We start from the raw sequence: 20,261 nt of genomic DNA on the forward strand, positions 1-20,261 counted from the left end.
TCAGTAAAACTGACACAAAAGCTCGAAAAAGAAACAAAGAAAGGTTCATTTTAGGCCTAATCTTTCTTTCCACATTTTAATGTTTTTTTGTTTTGTTTTTTAATGAAATGTATTCTAACGATTACTTTTATTACTATTATCATTATCATCATCACCATCATTATTGTTATAATTATTATTATTATTATTGAAAATAATAATGATAATTTTTATTTGTTTTTCTAATTCTGCCTGTAATAATAATAATAATAATTATTATTATTATTACTATTATTATTATTATTATTATTATTTATTTATTTTACAGTTTTCAGTGGTAATTCAGAATTAAAATATGCAGGAATTCTGCCTTTTATTATTATTATTAGTAGTAGTAGTAGTAGTAGTATCGTTGTTGTTAATTTTATTTTGTTGATGTTGTTTGTATTTTGTTTGTTTGCTATTGTTTATATTTTCTGCCTTTTTCTTTTTTAATAACACTTTGAGCTGCTTTCTGAATAAAGTTTTTAATTATTAGTATTATTACCTCCCAGTGTTGAAAAATGATGCCTTGTGTGATATTTGCGAATCAAAATGGTCTTTCAATATCACCCTGCATGTCTTATAACTGTATTTCAATAAATGCTTTAATTTGACTTTTATTTAATATTTGTTTGTATGTTGAACATGTGACACTCTATCAGGGACTTAGAGTTAGATAGTGAATAAATAAATAAATAAATAAATAATGTGTCGTTATCAACATCCAAAATTAATGAGTTCATCAACTTAAGAGAGAAACTTCCCTTATATTTTGAAATGTTTGACCGGAAGCCTTGGTGTATATTCCTGTGAGCTTGACGCAAGCGCAGAGCTGATTTAACCTGCAGCATCAGTGGGGCACCGTCTGAAGCGACTGACACAAAAGAAGCGACACAACGGAGAAGAGGAACCACACAAACCTTTATTTTCTCACCGGAAACAAGAAAAGGTAAGAATCAAGTTTATTTTCATCAGATAATTTTGAGCAGAACATTTCTTTCTGTTAATGCCGGTGATGATTGAACCTACTGCTAAGTAAACGCTTTAAAAATGATGTTCACCCAAACCTAATGTTATAATTTGAATATTTAAGGTTAATTTCTTAGATAAACGTCAGTAATTCATCGTGTAAAATCGGTTTTAATTGGCTGCATCATCGGCTCGCGATGAAGCAGAACACTGGGCCAACGCCTCTAATACAGACTGATCAATGGCACAATGTATCCATCAGTTTAAACATCTAATCAGTAACAGACATAACACAAACGCAGAGATAGTGGCGACGAATTTGAATCTAAGATTTCTCCAATTCAATGATAAATCGCTGTAATTTGTCACAGATCAAACGGCCGGTCATCAGCCGGTATGAATCTGTGTCAACGCCCTAAAATCAATCGGCCTGCCTCGCTGTGAAACCAGCCGAACCTGAAATCCACAGATATGTGAATGAGGTTTGGTTGCTGGTGGATCCATCAGTGTCAGGCTGTCGGCGATGAGTCAGTGAAGTGTTTGAGGTTTATTTCAGTCTGCAGAGACACCATGACCCAGTTTCTGTTATAGACCCACTGGAAGAGTAAAAATAAATATATTTTTCGACATATAAATATATATCTGAGTGACTGGTGGAGGACCACTCCCTGAAGGTAAATGTCCTCAGATTAAAATATAAAAACCTGCAGTTGTAACATCCGTAAAAATTGTGAAAATATTACAAGAAAGGAAACAAAACATTAAACTTTAAAAACAACAAACGTGTAAAAATCTGAGTTATAATCTGAAATAAAATAAAATAAAACATTAAAAATTAAATTAATTAAAAGCTGCTGCCAATCACATGGCAGCAACTCAAAGCATTTAGCCATGCCGACATGATCAAGACGACCTGCTGATGTTCAAACTGAGCATCAGAATGGGGAAGAAAGACAGGCTGGTCTGAGTATTTCAGGAACTGCTGATTTCCTGGGATTTTCACACACAACCATCTCTAGGGTTTACATAGGATGGTCCAAAAAAGAGAAAATATCCAGTGAGCGGCAGTTCTCTGGGCCAAAATGCCTTGTTGATGCCAGAGGTCAGAGGAGAATGGCCAGACTGGTTCAAGATGATAGAAAGAAGAATAGTAATGGTAATGGTTTTCTGATAGAAACTCAAATAACCACTCGTTACAACCAAGGTATGCAGAAGACCATCTCTGAACCAACAACACGTCGAACCTTGAAGCAGGTGGGCTACAGCAGCAGAGGACCACACGGGATGCCACTCCTGTCAGCTAACAACAGGAAACTGAGGCTACAATTCACACAGGCTCACCAAAACTGGACAATATAAGATTGGGAAAATGTTGCCTGGTCTGACGAGTTTCGATTTCTGCTGCCACATTCGGATAGTAGGGTCAGAATTTGGCAAAAACAACATGAAAGCCTGGATCCATCCTGCCTTGTCTCAACGGTTCAGGCTGGTGGTGGTGGTGTAATGGTGTGGGGGATATTTTCTTGGCACACTTTGGGCACCTTAGCACCAACTGAGCATGGTTTAAATGCCACAGCCTACCTGAGTATTGCTGCTGACTGTGTCCATCCCTTAATGACCACAGTGTACCCATCTTCTGATGGCTATATATAATATATAATATATATATGATATATCATATATCATATAATATGAATGAATGAAGGTAGAATGGAGCGTGAGATGGATCAGAAGGTCGGTGCGGCTTCTGCAGTGATGCGGGTGCTGCGCTGGTCCGTCGTGGTGAGGAGGGAGCTGAGCTGCAAGGCGAAGCTTTCAATTAACTGGCCCATCTACGTCCCAACCCTCACCTATGGCAGTGACTGAAAGAATGAGATCACGGATACAAGCTGCTGAAATGAATTTCCTCCGTGGGGTGGCTGGGCTCAGCCTTAGAGATAGGGTGAGGAGCTCGGACATCTGGAGGGAGCTCGGAGTAGAGCCTCTACTCCTTCACGTCGAAAGGGGTCAGTTGAGGTGGTTCGGTCATCTGATCAGGATGCCTCCTGGGCGCCTCCCGCTGGAGGTGTCCCGGGCACGTCTCACTGGTAGGAGGCCCCGGGGCAGACCCAGAACACACTGGAGGGATTACATATCTCGTCTGGCCTGGGAACACCTTGGGGTCCTCCAGGAGGAGCTGGAAAGCAACGCTGGGGAGAGGGATGTCTGGGGTGCTTTGCTTGGCCTGCTGCCCCCGCGACTCGGCCTCAGATAAGCGGATGAAAATGGATGGATGGAATATATGTAAATATATATATATATATATATATATATAATTTAAAAATTCAGATTTTTGATAGAAATTATCTAAAATCAGTTTAAAAATGAATTAAAATAAAATGAGCTCCTTTAACTATGAGCTACTGAGAGGCTTTCTGTTATCGGTGCTATAAAAATGATGAGTGGAAGAGCTCTGCTGTGATTTAATCGGCGAGAGACCGATCTGTGAGCCGTTCATTGATCTCTAATCACAGATATCTTATCAATATTCAGTTCTGACTCTTTATCTAGTCCCTTTTTGTGTCGTTTTTGTTCACTTTTAGCTGTAATGTTAAATTCAGCACTTTTAATTGAAATATAATTTTACATGGACTTTCATGAAATGCATGTCAGTTAAACTGTGCACTTCTTGTCAGAGCATATATACTATTTTTAATTTATTTTGTAGGTTTAAACTTGAATTACTGTAAATCTGAAGGGCGTTCAATAAAAGAAGAGTCATGTCTTTGTTTTGGAGTATAAAAATTTAATTTAAAATTGAGTTAAATTTTTTCCGGTGTTGTGGTGAAACTGTGATAAAAAAGTCTATTATTTCAGTGCAGTTCTGTGTGTCGTCTGTAAACAGCCTGTTGAAGCTGCAAACACTAAAAATAAAACCAAAACAAGGTTTAAAATAAACCGATGCTGCATTCAGTCAGTGGAAATTTACTGACCTCACACAGACAGACAGAGACGGACAGCTTTTAAATCACTTACGGCGTTGTACATTTCTGAAAACCGTGGATACGTTAAATTTGTACATTATTATGTAGCAGACTTTACGTTTCAACTACCAGGGGTGTTTCTAGGATTTGAGGACATTGGGGGCCCAGCCTAGACCTTTGCTGCTTTTATGCACTCTGGCTGATTATGAATTGTGATGTTAAAAATATTAGTAGTTGTTTGCAGTCAGTATTAAATAGAAACAGAATACTTTGCAACTGCTGTCATTAAAATGTAGATACATTTGAGGAAATGTTAACAAAAGGTGATGGAATAAATTATTTAAGTATGTTATGTAGCTCCCCAAAAACAAACATTTCCCCCAGTCTGTTGCCAGGCATCGCAGAACACACGCCAGGAACTCACAAGCTACTTTGTATTTACATTGATCTGCAGCTGTGTAACTTCGTCCAGTTCGGCTGATGAAACGTTGGCAAACCTGAATGTTGGCACGGCCGGATTCAGCTTCCACTCTCTCTCATCCTCATCAGTACCTCATCAGGTGATCATTGATAATTCCTGACCGTGGTCGCTTCATTTTTGCTCCTCTCCAGTTTGTCGAGGTCGGCTGATGTTACACAAACACACCTGGAGGACTGCACAGAAGAGTCCTGGCTTTCCTTTTCCTCGTCCTCTCCTGACGACCACTCATAATTTAATTCAAATGTAATTTTGGGGAAAATATCCATCTTCTTAGTGTAACGCTATAGTGTCAGTTTGCGTCAATGTAGCGAGTGTGACAGTTGGTTAATTAACGGTTGTATTTATGTTTATAACACCTGTGAGAGGAGGTATTTTACTGTTACATGTCCCAGTGATGTTATACTCTGTATCAGCACTCACGTACGGCATGCCTCTCGTCCAATCAAATTACTCGGTCGAAACTAACTGTTGTATGATTGCCTGTAGCGCATCAGTAGGATTGTTATTTTGGTTATGACGGATGTACGATAATTTCCCTCAAAATATGATAATTTTGAGTCTCTGGTACTATAATCCTACATTTCCCACCTGGCAACGCTGGGCAGGAAGTTCATCAAAACAAAGATGGAGGCACCAGAGAAAGAAATCAGAAATGGACTGTGGAGCATTTAAATCCAATATCTGGACTTATTTTGGATGTTTTAACACAGAAGGAAAGGAAGATTTAGATATTTGCAAGCAGTGTCATAGAGTATAAAATACTCTGGGAATACTACGAACATGAGGGCTCACCTCACACGCCACCATCCAGTGTTAGCGTTAGCTACTGGCGGCCACCTAAACCCCCAATTTCCACATACTCCATCATCTTAGGAGGTAAAATTGATGTTGACAAAGTTTTCCATTGGGAAAATAATTTGCAGTTGGAAAAAAAAGTGATAAATTGCAATATATTGCAATATTTTGTATCGCAGTACTCAGCATATCACAATAAGATTATCTCGTGACTCCTCTGTTGATTCCCACCCTTAGCTGGGAACCACTGATATAAAAGTTGACAGTTATCAAACCGTGTACATTTGTTTATCTACAATATTGAAAAAAATGCACCAAATTCTGTAATAATGTGATACCGTGAAATTGTAATATTTTCTGAGACAATTCTCACACTGTGAAAATCTCATACAGTTGCAACCCTATTCTACTTGAGTCTTTCTCTTCTACTCCACTATGTTTATCTGACTACTGTCATAGTGTGGTATTTGTACTTGTACTGCAGTAAAGAATCTTAATACAAACCAGTTCCTTATTTATTCAGCTCTTCATCTGATCTCTGTTGTTACTGATTTGGGTTTTCTTTGCTTTCATCGCATGACCCTAATTTCATTGTGTTTATAGCAGCAGCACTTAGAAAGTCTTCTCGTTTCTTTTTGTGTTTTTATGTTCATTTTATATTCATGCCGTCTCCTCCCACGGGACAGAAAACAATTAATCGAAAGTGCCATATCGTAGGCAACTGGACTTGCTTGCATTTCTTGAAGACGTTTCGCCTCTCATCCAAGAAGCTTCTTCAGTTCTAACTGACTAGTACGGAGTTGCAGGCTTTAAACCCTGTGTGGGTGGGAACCCTTGCAGAGTCGTTGGGGTCACATATGAGGTCTAGTTTCAGAGTCGTTAAGGTCACAATGTGAGTCGGTGACCCACCTGACCACCATGTATGCAGTTCAGTGCAGCCAGGAATGCACAGATTTATACATTGGGGAAACAAAACAACCACTCCATAAGCGCATGGCACAGCACAGGAGAGCCAGCTCCTCAGGTCAAGACTCAGCTGTCCACCTACATCTACAGGAGAAGGGACACTCCTTTGAGGACAGCAATGTGCACATCTTGGCCAGGGAAGAAAGATGGTTTGAAAGAGAAGTAAAAGAAGCCATCTACGTCAAGCTGGAACGATTATTGTTAAACAGAGGGGGTGGCCTACAACACAACTTATCACCCACCTACAATGCAGTCTTGGGGTCCCTCCCCAGACGACCTCACACCCATTCACCCCTGGTCCCACCTGACCCTAACGACTCACATGGTGGCCAGGTGGGTCAAAGACTCACATTGTGACCTTAAGGACTCTCAAACTAAGAGCTCACATGTGACCCCTACGACTCTGCAAGGGTTCCCACCCACACAGGGTTTAAAGCCTGCAACTCTGTACCAGTCATTCAGAACTGAAGAAGCTTCTTGGATGAGAGGCGAAACGTCTTCAAGAAACGCAAGCAAGTCCTACGATATAGCATTTATGATTACCATGACCTGGATGACTGACAATCTTCACTGACAAAACAATGAATGTTTCAGATGATGTTCATGTCTCTTTATTCTCAGATTGAAACATGATTGAGAAGTCAAACAGCCAATACGACTCCTTCCTCTTCTGGAGGCAGCCAATCCCGGCGCTTGACCTGTCGGAGCTGGAGGACCTGGGTTTGACCGACTGCCAGCCAGCCAATAGCATCAAAGGAAAAGACAAGTCGTCCTCACTGAGGAGTCAGAATGAGGAGGTGAGGCTGATTTTCTCTGTTCAATTTCATTATTATTTTTATTTAAACATGTTATGTTTTCTTCTTTAACTAAGTTTAACATTTTGGTGTTTTACATTTGTAAGATCCTTTCTTTGCTCTTGAAGATTCTATGTATGTCCACTTGGGGGTTAAAGAGTAACTTGTATTTTTTAACCTGCACCCTATTTGACATGTTTTTGTGTCAGACACAGAAATCTGAGCCTATTGCTCATGACAGCCTGTTTGTTTGTCTGTCTGTCTGCAGGAGGAGATGACTGAGTTTTCGTCCTTCAATTACTGGAGAGCTCCAATTGCTGATGTGGATGCTCTGCTGGCCGACCTCAACCTGCTGCTCTGAAACACAACGCTCTGTCATCTGACCTCTAACCCCAGATCAGCCTCACATCACCTGACCTCTGGTCAGCCCATCATCACCTGACCTCTGACCCCAGATCAGCCTCACATCACCTGACCCCAGATCAGCCCATCATCACCTGACCTCTGACCCCAGATCAGCCTCACATTACCTGACCCCAGATCAGCCCGACATCACCTGACCTCTGACCCCCGATCAGTCCATCATCATCACCTGACCTCTGACCCCATATCAGCCTCATATCACCTGACCTCTGAAAAAAATGTTTCAGGAAGTCACCAAAATAAGAGCGCGTTTTTCACAGTAAAACAAAGCAGACAGAGGTCTGCAGAGACTGATCCTGGTTCAGATTGAAGTCCCATGGATTCACTCTCTGGTCCTGAATCATCTAAACATATTTTTATTTCACATTAAGCAGTCAGCTTAGATGTGTTTGTAGGAGTCTGTATAGCCATGTGAGTCTGTAGCTTCGTCCATCTCTCTTTGGGTGTCCTGTTTTTGCTGAGTCCTAATTAAAACCCGTATCATGAAGCAGATAATCAACAGAAACTTAGTTGACTGAGATGAAAGTTCCACCAAAACTTTGAAGTGAGCAGAAGTCACATTTAGTAAAAAAACACAATTAAATGGAATAGGTTTTTGTTTAAGACAATAAAAGTGTGTGTAAATTATTATAAACATTATGATAAAATGTTTTGTTAAGTTTTCCAGGTTTCAAACAAACTAAGTGTTTCGCGTTTTTTATGGTCGTTCAGACCAAAGATTTACAACAAGCCAATTTATATTATTTATATTATTGTGGCATATTGATTATGAATACAGTCCATCTGATGCTGGTTTTGTTTCATCACGACCGCAAATACAGCTGTAGCCAGTATCTCACTAACACTATCCCCATTCATATTTTAAGAAGCTACAAATTATAGTCTGCCACAAATAAGCCTGAAAAGCTGGAAATCAGAACAGAAGTACAGAGAGTTGTTGCATAGAGATCATACACCATCTCATCTAGTTGCATCGGTAAGAACCAGCTGGTTTTTACAACGCTGCAGAACGACACATTGCAAGAAGTTGCCTGTTTCAACTCGTGTCGTCGCAAATCTTTGGTCTGAACTTGGCTTTAGAAATGTAGAAGCCCTTTCTCTCAGGTGTAGTCTGAAACATACAGTGACAGTGACAGTGAATGCAGCATCAGCAGTAACTAAACTTCACACATAAAATAATTGGTTATAGACAGTGAACTTAGTGAATCTGAAATAATGCTCAGCGTCTCCTTGCATTAAACCAGCTTCATGAAAGCAGAATACCCAGGTCAGACAAGACAGCAGGCGAACTCACTGCAATACAGATCCCAGATCAGCCGTCCCTTCATGTCACCTGATCTCAGACTGCGTTCACACTGAAATAAGAAACCAGATTCTGATCAGATTTGAACCAACAACAGTTTGAAAATGAGATTAACCCTTTCTGAGGTGGATGAAATATTAGAAACACTATATTGATTCATTTTTGATCAAATTATTTAAATATTGATTGATAAAATGGTTTCAAGTCATTTATTTATATATTTAAGAGGTTATGTGTTCAACCCTCTGAGACTTAAGTTTTCATGTGTTTCCATTTGTGCCTTTTTATTTCTTTTATCCTGAGCTGCTTTATTAAAGGTCACCATCACTGTTTGGCCTGATTATTTATTTGTTATGTATGTATTTATTTCTCATGTTGATTTACTGAGCGGGCCTCGCACTGGATCTACAGTTCATCTTGTCAGAATGTAAAAGCTGCCAACAATAAAAGAAAAATATCCTGTTTTTGGTCAACTTGTTTTTTATGATTAATCACACGCAGAAACTTGAACATGTTTTTAAGAGATGTCTGTCTGAGAAAAGGAAGGTACCAGAAAGGTAGTGATCACTATAAATTCATTGGTAAATTTACATGGAAAAATAGAAGTAAATGTGTCATGTAAAATAATTTTTTAAGCAATCTCTAATTCGCCCCCCATCCATCCATCCATTTTCATCCGCTTATCCGAAGTCAGGTCATGGGGGCAGCAGGCCAAGCAAAGCACCCCAGACATCCCTCTCCCCAGTAATGCTTTCCTGCTCCTCCTGTGGGACCCTAAGGCGTTCCCAGGTCAGATGAGAGATGTTATCCCTCCAGCGTGTTCTGGGTCTGCCCGAGGGCCTCCTACCAGTGGGACGTGCCAAGAACATCTCTAACGGGAGGCTCCCCGCAGGATCCTGTTCAGATGTTGAACCACCTCAAATGACCCCTTGAAATACAGGTATATATGGGGACCAAGGCACATCTCTACTGTTAAATTACACTGGTTCACTGTGCACTTACATCGGCCTGTCTTTTTATTTGTTATTTATTTATTTATTTTATTCACCCTTCGTCTGTCTTCATGACACACTCACCGTATTCTGAGCAGTGGAATACACACATACACACACACACACACACACACACACACACACACACACACACACTCAAACACACACCAACACACATACACTCATCCCCATCCCCATTTCTAGTTAAAGAAAACAATGGCTGCAGCACGACCATCAACAAATGCACAGGGGAGAAAACACATTTGGGCAACAGCTTTAGGAGCAAATGAAAAATTATCGCAAAGGAAAAAACTGGTACCAAATCCCAAACCAAAAAAATCACACAAGACAGAAAGAACACTATTTATCCAAGTGACCCAGCAGTAAGCAGCTTCATCTCTAACACACTTCAGGAATTGGAAACAATGGATCCCACCACACACAACCAATACATCCACAAAAGAAGAAAATGTGCAACCTGTTACCCAAACCCCCTAAAGCTGAAAAACAAGCAACCGCCTCAACAAACTCAAATCCATCTACTTCTGCTGAGACACCGGCCCCTCCCACCACTGGGAAAATCAATAACCTCATAATAATCAAAAATATATTCAACCAAATCAACCAGCTCACCCTCAACCCCCTCAACAGTGCCACAATGCAGATGCAATCCATGCTGACCACCATGGAACAGATTCTGCTGAATGGACACGACCCACAGACCCTGCTTCCACCACCTCTGCCAGAATTCAGACATAGTGAATGCAAACATGCACAAATACCAAGCATTCAACACAGGTCCCAGGAAAAGAGCAAGACAGAAGTCATCAGAGCACCAAGACATCACACCTGTTGTAACAGAGAATTACAAAACCCAGAACAACCCTTTCTCAACCAACCAATCCATCCTCCAAGAAGTCCAAAAACTCAAGCCACAAGCCTAACTCCAAAAACTGGTTCCCATGAGAAATGGCAACCTCCTCATCTTCCCCAAAGACATCCCCTCCCTGAACTCTGTCCTCTCCCAGTGGCCTGAAGGAGCATTTAACAGAGCACAATTCAACTGCAGGCTGGCGCACAAACCCAACACTACACCCTCGTCTAAACCCCCTTCTAAACTTCTGGTCAGCAACAGCATCCACAAACACCACAGAGGGACAGGTCAAATCTGAACTGGAAAAACAAGGCATCAATATCACCAGAATCCACAGAATCGTCAGCAAAACCACCCAGCAGCCAAACACATTCATCAAGATCTGCCTCACCAACCCAGATCAAGCTGCTGGCCTTCTCCACGAAGGCTTCTACATGGACCTGTTCCAGTACAGAGTGGAAAAGGCTCAGCCCCCACTCACCATCAAACAATGCTACAAATGCCAACAGTTCAACCACATTTCCACCAGCTGCACCAACCAAGTCATCTGCCTGAGATGTGACAAGCCAAATATGCCAACAGTGGTGGAGAATACTCTGCTGCCTCCAAGTCCTCTCCTGTCTACCTGTCAAACATAACCCCATCAACCAAAAAGCCACCACCCACCAGACCCTCAGACAGAAAACCCTCCACAACCACCAACCCCCCCCAGCCTGCACTTGAATGATCACAACCACCTCACTCATCTCTGTGACAACCTCAAAAACACACCATAGATGACAGGAAAAAAGAGTAGTATTAAAAAAAAGTATTAAAAAGCATCAGGAAGCACACACTTCAGTATATGACCCCCCACTCCCACACACTTCAACAAACAGCAATATTTCTGTCTATTTTTCTAACACTCTTCATAATGAATCTCACCACCTTCCTACAACTCATCCAAATACTCAGCGACAACAACATCTCTGTGGATTCAATAAATGAAAAAATGCTCACAACCAAATCGCAACTTCAGATCCCCGGCTACAACATCATCAGAAAGGAACTGCAGACAGGACGTGGAGATGGAGTGGTGATCCTAGTTAAGAAATATATTGAGTACACCAAAATCAACTACAACCTCCCACCAGATGAACTGAAGGGAAACGAGTATGTTGCAGCCAAAATGACAATTCATTCATATCATCCCATCACACTCACTAGCATCTACTGTGCCCCTGGAATAAAACCCTCAGTAGCTCTGTTCATAGCCATTTCCAACACCAGTTATTCCCTCACAATGGGTGATCTGAATGTGAAGCATACAGACTTTCATTGCAAAAAACAAATCAAACTGCACAGCACTAAAACAGATTTTAACTGACACAAATCTGTCTATTATCAATACAAATGAACCCACCTACATATCCCCATCAACAGGCAACACAGACATCCTGGACCTGATTATCTGCTCTCCTGACCTAGCCAGGTCAAAACTTCATAACTTCACCACCACAAACCATCTCTCCAGTGATCATCTGTTCTCACCACATTCTCTTTCAATCTACAAGCAACCCAGAGAAAGAAATACAACTACAGAACAGCAAATTGGGAAACATACAGAACAAACATAAAAGAAAAACTAAAGGACACCACTCTCATTACCAACGCCGAAGGTCTGGACCACCGAGCAACAATTCAACTTCTCATCCAAGCCAGAGAGGAAACAATACCCCAAACATCTGCCAAAGCACCGACACAGACACAACCCCCTCACCTCCTCCAGCTCATACAACAAAAAAGGAAACTGCACAGAGAATTCATCAGGTTCAGATCACCCCACACCAAAACAGAAATCAACAGACCCCCAAAGCAACCCACATTTTGACCAGACATGGAAAACCACAGTCGACAAAGAAATTGCACAGCATGACAGAAAACACACATCCACAGCCAACCACAATACAGAGCACCATCAACTAATAAAACCAGTCACCACTCAAGAAATACAACTGCAGCTGAAAAATATGAAAAACAAAGCACCAGGGGGAGACAAAGCTGACACCATACTCATAAAACAAGCACCTGTCACCTACCTCCAGCACCTTGGACAGCTCTTCTCCACCTGCCTCATAACCGGTCATTTTCCCTATCAGTGGAAGACTGCAGTTGTTACTATGATACACAAACCAGGAAATGACCCACACAATACCACAAGCTACTGCCCCATAAGCCTCCACAGCCACACCATATTGAATCAGTGGGCCTCCTAGGAATCCACCAAGCAGGTTGCAGAAAAGGAAGAGCCACCACAGACAACATACTCCGACTATCAGAAGACATCTACAGAAATTTCAACAAAAACCAAATAACCCTTGCAATCTTATCTGACACTGAAAAAGCAATCAACAATACAGACTACTGGATTCTAACCTCAAACTACCAAAACCCACCAAAGTCATCCTCTCAAACTTTCTTAATAACCGACAAATCAAACTCAAAGTAGCCACCGCCATCTCATCACCTTTCACCTCCCAAGCAGGAGCTCCCAAGGGCGCAGTACACTCCTCTCTCTTTTATACATATCTGACATCTACTACCCCCCAGCCACCATAGCCTAAGTCTCACAGTTCACTGATTATCTCTATTACTGGTCCACCTCCAGATGTCCTTAACTCGTAGCCAAGAAACTTCATACATGCATCAATGAAATAGAAAAGTGGTCAAACATGTGGAGAATCAAGCTCAACCCTGGCAAGACTCAATGCATCCTCCACCAAAAACCCACACCTGCAGGCAAACACCATCAACCTAACACTCTACAAAAATAAACATCAGTAATACAGCAACATTCCTCAGGGTTATTTTCCAGAACAATATGACCTGGGCAAAGCACATTGACAATCTGGAACAAAAAGCAAACAATAGACTTGACCATCTCAAAGCCCTCTGCGGAAAGCAGAGTCATCAAAGTCTACCTGTCATATATCCGACCACTCTTCAAATACTCTGTCCCCGTCTGGATCACCATCTCCAACAACCAACACCAACACCTGCAAACAATCCAAAACAAAGCACTGAAACTAGCACACAGACTCCCGTTCTTCATCAGCAACCAATACATACACACCATAACAGGTATCAAGAATTTAAGACAAAGACACCAAACAATAGCACAGAGATATTTGAAGACTGCATCCAATAACCCTGCCCTCCAGAAAACCATACAGAGCGCAAAAGGAACAGCGGCTCTACTCTGAACTCCCTCCAGAAGTCCAAGCTCCTTACCCTTTCTCTGAGGCTGAGCTCAGACACCCCACAGAAGAAACTTATTTTGGCCACTTGTATCAATGATCTCATTCTAGTTTACCTCTGAACTGACGATAGCAATCAACATCTACTCCGTCCCACTGGACAGCGATGTTTTGACCATGCTTCCACATGATGTTGTTGATGGTGTCAGCGGTAGTATCTGATTTGAGTTGGATCATTGTAAATGAAATATCTTTGGGTTTTGGACTGTGTGGATGTCATCTTGGCCACAAGAAATTGTTACGGGTGATTTTCACTATTTTCTGACAATTTACAGATGAATCTGTGAGGTTGGGATCTGACAGAGCATTCAGCGTTTTCAGGGACATTTTCTTGGTCACCAGACTATCACACTGAAGATGGATGCTGCTGTGTTTCTCTGAACCTGTGGCTGATTTTCTATCAAACAAAAATCTGAGGAATCCTGCATTAAATTCAAAAATTCTGCTGCTGTTTCAACTAAGAAGATTAAAACCATTTCAATACTGAAAAATTGTGGACATTGCTGGTATCTTTGAAGGTTTTTGGCTCTATTTCAGATCAGCACTGAGTTTCACTCACTAACAGCTGCCAGGCTTCTAGCAACTGCATCAACCCAACCACCACGCCAGGCTAAAGCCCTGCTTGTTGTTCTCATCCTTACCACAAACATGTCCGATAACATAAATGATTTTCGGTATTGGACATCTTAACTTGGACCAAAACTCAACAGAATATAGCAGGTTATAGATCTGGAACATAATCTTTTTAAAAACATAAACACCAGTTGCTGTTATTATACAGAGAAGCAGTTTAACAATAATATTACTGTTGAACATGGGATAACGATCATTCATTTTAACAGCAGAAGTTTATATGCAAACTTCCAAAGCAAAAAGAATATCTGACATGGTTCAAAAAGCCTTTTAACATTATAGCCATCTCAGACACATGGCTTAACGAAGAGAGAGGTACAGATTTTGTTTTGCAGGTATATGAGCTAAATTGCATTAATAGAGGAAGCAAAGTTGGAGGAGGTGTGGCTCTATTTGTTGACAAAGGCCTCACTTATAAGGTTGTGGACAATATGTCAGTAATCATTGATGATGTAATGGAGTGCATAACTATTGAAATATGCATGAAAAAAAAATGTCATTGTCAGTTGTGTGTATAGGAAATCTGGGTCGAACATTGAAATCTTTATAGAAAATATGGAAAGTGTATTCACTAAAGAAAAGCAAAAAGTCAGATATGTCTGTGGGGATTTTAACATAGACTTGTTGAATCCCAACAGGCATAAATGGCAGATGAATTTGTTGAAGCAATGTATAGTATGAGTTTATTTCCAACAATCACAAAACCAAACAGAATAACATCTCACTGTGCCACTCTGATTGACATTTTTACAAACAATATGGAGAGCAACACTGTAAGCAGATTATTAGTTAATGATATTAGTGATCACCTGCCTGTCTTTGCGATTCAGGAATGTAATTACAAAAGGACCTGGGAATGTAATGAAGTTAAATACAGGAGAGTAAGATCTGAGGAATCTATAGCTGCATTTAGGAATGATTTAACGAATTATAATTGGAAAGAAGTTTGTGAAGAAACTGGTGTTAATAAAGCATATTAATTATTATTAGACTTATTAAAAAATGCATATGACAAAAACTGTCCAATCAAACAATGTAGTAACAAGAATAAGTATTCTGAAAACCCCTGGATGACTAAGGGACTGCAAAATGCCTGTAAGAAAATAATACTTTGTAGAGGTGTTTTATAAAATATAGAACGAAAGAGGTGGAGATTAAATATAAGAAATACAAAAACAAATTAACTAATATTATGAGGGTATGTAAGAAGGATTGTTATAATAAATCATTAGAGAATAATAAAAACAATGTAAAAAGTATATAGAATATATTAAATAATGTTATTAGAAAAACACAAACCAAACCAGATTACCCTGAATTGTTTAGGGACAATGACATAACAATTACTGATATGAATTAAGTGGTTGATAGATTTCACAGTTCCTCTTTTAATGTGGGTCCGAAACTGGCCAAAGAAATAAATAACTCCGGGAAGAGATGTGTTGAGAACTGTGTGGAGAGAAATCCAAACTCAATCATTTTGGGAACTGTAAAAAGTAAGGAAATTATCAATATTGTAAATAAGTGTATAAGTAAAATGTCAAAAGATTGGAATGATATTGATATGTTTCTCGTAAAGAAAATAATAAATGGAATTGTGGATCCACTAACACATATATGTAATTTATCATTCATAATGGGAACATTTCCAGATAGCATGAAAGTTGCTGAAGTAATTCCATTGTATAAAGATGGTGACGAACAGTATGTTAATGGACAGTCAGTATGGGTTCAGATCAGGCAGATCAACTTCTATGGCATTAATTGAGTTGGTAGAGGAAATAACAAACTGTATAGATGATAAGAAATATGCTATGGGAATATTTGTTGACCTAAAAAAAGCATTAGACACAATTGTGTGTGACGTAAACACTGACGTGCTCCGAGAGCAGCTGCGGCTGGTCAGTCCTTCGGCAATTCTCTCATAAGTTGGCCCGTCCTTCTACGGAAGCACATTGCATTCACTGGATAAAAAAAATTAGACACCTTATCTCGTAATTATGAGATCTTGATCTCGTAATTATGAGATCTTTTCTCATTCTTCACCGTCCCCATCATTTGATGGTTAATGGCCTCTTCATTTGCGAGGACAAGAAGGGGGCGCAATTCTTTGTCTCCCCAGTTGCTCATCTTTACTGTAGTGTCTGTCAGGTTTGCGTTTCCCTCTTGCTACTAGTAGCCTACTAGCTGATCATTCCTGCTATCAGCTGTTTCCTGTTTATTCACCGCCAGTGGGTCGCATGTGCAGCGTCATCAACAGCCCCTCCCATTACGGAAGGCCGCCTCGATCTGTTTAAACTAAAAGGGTTCCACCAATATGACTACCCTACGAGGCGGAAAATTGGGCACCTCGGATCAACTTGCCATTCCGGCTCTGTGTGTCTAAACGCTTGCAGCTTGCCGGCAAAACAGCCTAACATTTGCCGAAAATCTGGCAGTGTAAAAGGGGCTAAAGTGTCTGAATATTACATGTGGTGTCCCACATGGGTCAGTCTTGGGCCCGAGGCTATTTATTTTGTACATCAGTGATATTTGTAGAGTTTCAAATATACTTAAGTTTGTTATCTTTGCGGATGACACAAAAATCTTTTGTTCTGGGGAAGACTTGCAGCAGCACTTGGAAGTGGTCACGAAAGAAATGTATAAATTAAAATGTTAGTTTGTTATCACTGAACTTGAACAAAACTAAATTTCTGTTATTTGGACATCATAAAATTAATGAAGATGTTCAATTAGAAATGAATAATGTAATAGAAAGACTTTATGAAAACACTCGGGGTGTTTTAATAGACCACAAGTTCTGCTGGAAGGCCCACATTAAGTATCTGTGTTCTAAGATGGCAAAGAGCATTGGAGTGCTGAGTAAACGTAGACACATCTTGAATCAAGCAACACTCAATCTGGAAATCCATCGGTAAAAAACAACAACAAAAAAACAACTTTTATTTTCTTCCTTTAAATTGCAGAACCTGTCTTGAGAGATTTAGCAACACTACACTCTCTCTACTGTGCAGTCATATTACCATATCTGATCTATTGTGTTGAAATCTGGGGTAATACTTACAAGAGCACCTTACAAAGGATATGCACATTGCAAAAAAGAGCAGTAAGGATAATGAATCATGCTGGGTATCTCAATCATACCAATCCTCTATTCTTTAAATCACAGACTTTGAAATTCACGGACTTAATGGAAATTAGAACAGCAATAATGATGTTTAAAGCAAGAAATAAGGCACTGCCTGAAAACATTCAAAAGATGTTTCAAAATAGAGAAGGAAAATATCATTTAACAGGAAAACTAAAAAACTAAATTTTTTAACAACCTTGTGTACTTAATACTCTCAAAAGCACGTGCATATCAGTCTGTGGGGTAACCTTGTGGAATAGTCTTGATGAAGTAATCAAACAAAGCACTAGTAACTATATTTACTTTCTGTATATATTTCTTCTATTAAATTTCTGTTCCTTACATGAAACAACATGTATAATACAAATGTAACTAACTGCATTCACGGCTGGGTCATGGATCATTGAATATGTTATTTTGGTTGCATATGGGGAGTGATTGGGAAATTAATTTATTGAGTTTAGGATATTGTAGGAGGCTAGTTTAATTATGCCTTGATCTTTGTTTTATCAATTGTTTTGTTATATTTATTTATTATCTTGTCAGGGTATCTTTTCATATATATATATATATATATATATATGTACATACATATAATTTATTTTATTGTTGTCTTTTCTTATTATTATTGCATATGATATGATGTTGTGAGGAAGGGACAGGACTAAAGCTTTCTGCTTCCTCCTGTTCCCTCTCAAACACACTATTTTGTATTTTGTTGTTGGTTTTTTTCTGGATGAGATTGTTTATTTGTGTTGTGCTTTTTCTGACATTTCGTTACTTTTAATTTTATGGCTATTTGTTGTTGTTGTTCGAGATAAAACCAAATAATAAACAAACAAAAAAAACAATAAACAATAAAATTCTTTTGATCACTACCCAGAGTTCATGACCATGAAGGGTGAGGGTTGGGACATAGATGGACCAGTAAATTGAAAGCTTCACCGTCTGGCTCAGCTCCCTCTTCATTATGACAGTCCAGCATAGCACCAGCATCACTGCACAAGTTGCACCAAACCACTGATCCATCTCATGCTCCATTCTGCCCTCACTGTGAACAAGCCCCCTAGATATTTGAACTCGCTTGAGGCAGTAACTCTCCCCCAAACCCAGAGGGGGCATACTGCTTTCTGGCAGAGAACCATGGCTTCAGAGTTGAAGGTGCTGACTCTCATCCCAGCCGCTTCACATTCGGCTGCAAACTGCCCCAGTGCATGCTGAAGGTCACGGTGTGATGAAGCCAAAAGAACCACATCATCTGAAAAAAAGCAGAGACGTAATTCTGTGGTCACCAAACTGGACCCCTTCCTCCCCCTGGCTGCGTCTTGAGATCCTGTGTGTGAATATCACAAACAGGATCCTGTGACAAGGGACAACCCTGGCGGAGGCCAACACCCACTGAAACATGTCAGGAATATCCTCCTGGGACCCTGCGTCCTCATAGAAGGACATTACATTTTGGATTTGCTGCACCTTATGCTTCATTCTGCCAAATATAGACCTGTTGTCCTTGTTTATGGACATTTTTATACGCAGTCTGCAGTCAATCCCACACAAAAGTGGACAAGGTACAAAACCTGATCTGATCTTATGCTTGAAACTTGTTTATTTGTGCTTAATAACATTTGCAGTTTAATATTGGGTACACATTTGCAAGACAAAATTGCAAATAATACAACATCTCTACAAGTCTGATATGTTCATTTTGTAGCTCTGAATGAATTTTCCTTGCTTCACACTCCAGGCTAGGAATGTCCTTTTCTCTGTAGGAACAGCCTATCACACCCTACTGGCTTATATTCTCACGAGATTGAGGTGGCTGCAGTTTTTAGAGCCAGGTGCTGCAGTTGCTCTCCACCAATTGCAAGGCCCAGGGCATGATGGGAAACACCTGGCTCTCACCTGATCTAACGGCTGATTGGTTTAGATGCTGACTCAACAAGATGACATTTAGATCAACTTTTAATTTTTGTTGAATTTCAGAGATTTAGATGTTATTTGATCTGAAGGTTTATTCTGTTAACAGAATACATGCTGTGTTACTGATGGTCATGTCTAGTTGTCAGATACAAAGTACATTCATCATAAACTATACAGGGTCTACTGTATATTAACACTGATGTTTTAAATGTATTTATGTAGTTGAGGGGACAGGTGTGCTCTGCAGCAGCAAACTGATATGATGTTGATTTACATGACAATTCATGTAAAATATAGGTTGAACCATGAACATAAATTACAGAAAGCCTGTAAAATGTTTTAATGGGTCACTCTGTCATAATTAAAACAACTGGAGACTGTGAACAAACTGATATATGAGTCTGATAACATTCTTAATGTATCTGCATCAGATCTAACAGGTTGTGAGTGTTTCTGTGACTTCCTGTACAGACTGAAGGCTGCTGGAAACTGTCCCAATTTCACCGCCTCTTGCTACTGCTGTCTCATCTCGTCCACTTTCCACGCGAGCCACAGTTCATCTGGAACAAGCCTGTGGATTTAGACAGCACTCCCAGACTTCCTGGGTATGTGCCCGCAAAGTCCACAAGTGCGTTGAAGTCTAGACATTTGGATTCACCCTGACTGTGATGGCAGTTTCTACCTTTACATAGTATTGTTGT

At 40.1% G+C, this 20,261-nt stretch overlaps 1 protein-coding gene across 1 annotated transcript; it reads left to right on the forward strand.

Moving 5' to 3' along the window:
- Nucleotides 1-834: 834 nt before the first annotated feature.
- Nucleotides 835-9,175, forward strand: mllt11 (MLLT11 transcription factor 7 cofactor). Its single transcript, XM_049601675.1, has 3 exons — nucleotides 835-970; nucleotides 6,817-6,992; nucleotides 7,258-9,175. The coding sequence occupies exons 2-3, from the start codon at nucleotides 6,825-6,827 to the stop codon at nucleotides 7,348-7,350; spliced, it is 261 nt and encodes an 86-aa protein (XP_049457632.1). The 5' UTR covers nucleotides 835-970; nucleotides 6,817-6,824; the 3' UTR covers nucleotides 7,351-9,175.
- Nucleotides 9,176-20,261: the final 11,086 nt, after the last annotated feature.

Source organism: Epinephelus fuscoguttatus, linkage group LG17, assembly GCF_011397635.1.
Source record: "Epinephelus fuscoguttatus linkage group LG17, E.fuscoguttatus.final_Chr_v1".
Taxonomy (NCBI): domain Eukaryota; kingdom Metazoa; phylum Chordata; class Actinopteri; order Perciformes; family Serranidae; genus Epinephelus; species Epinephelus fuscoguttatus.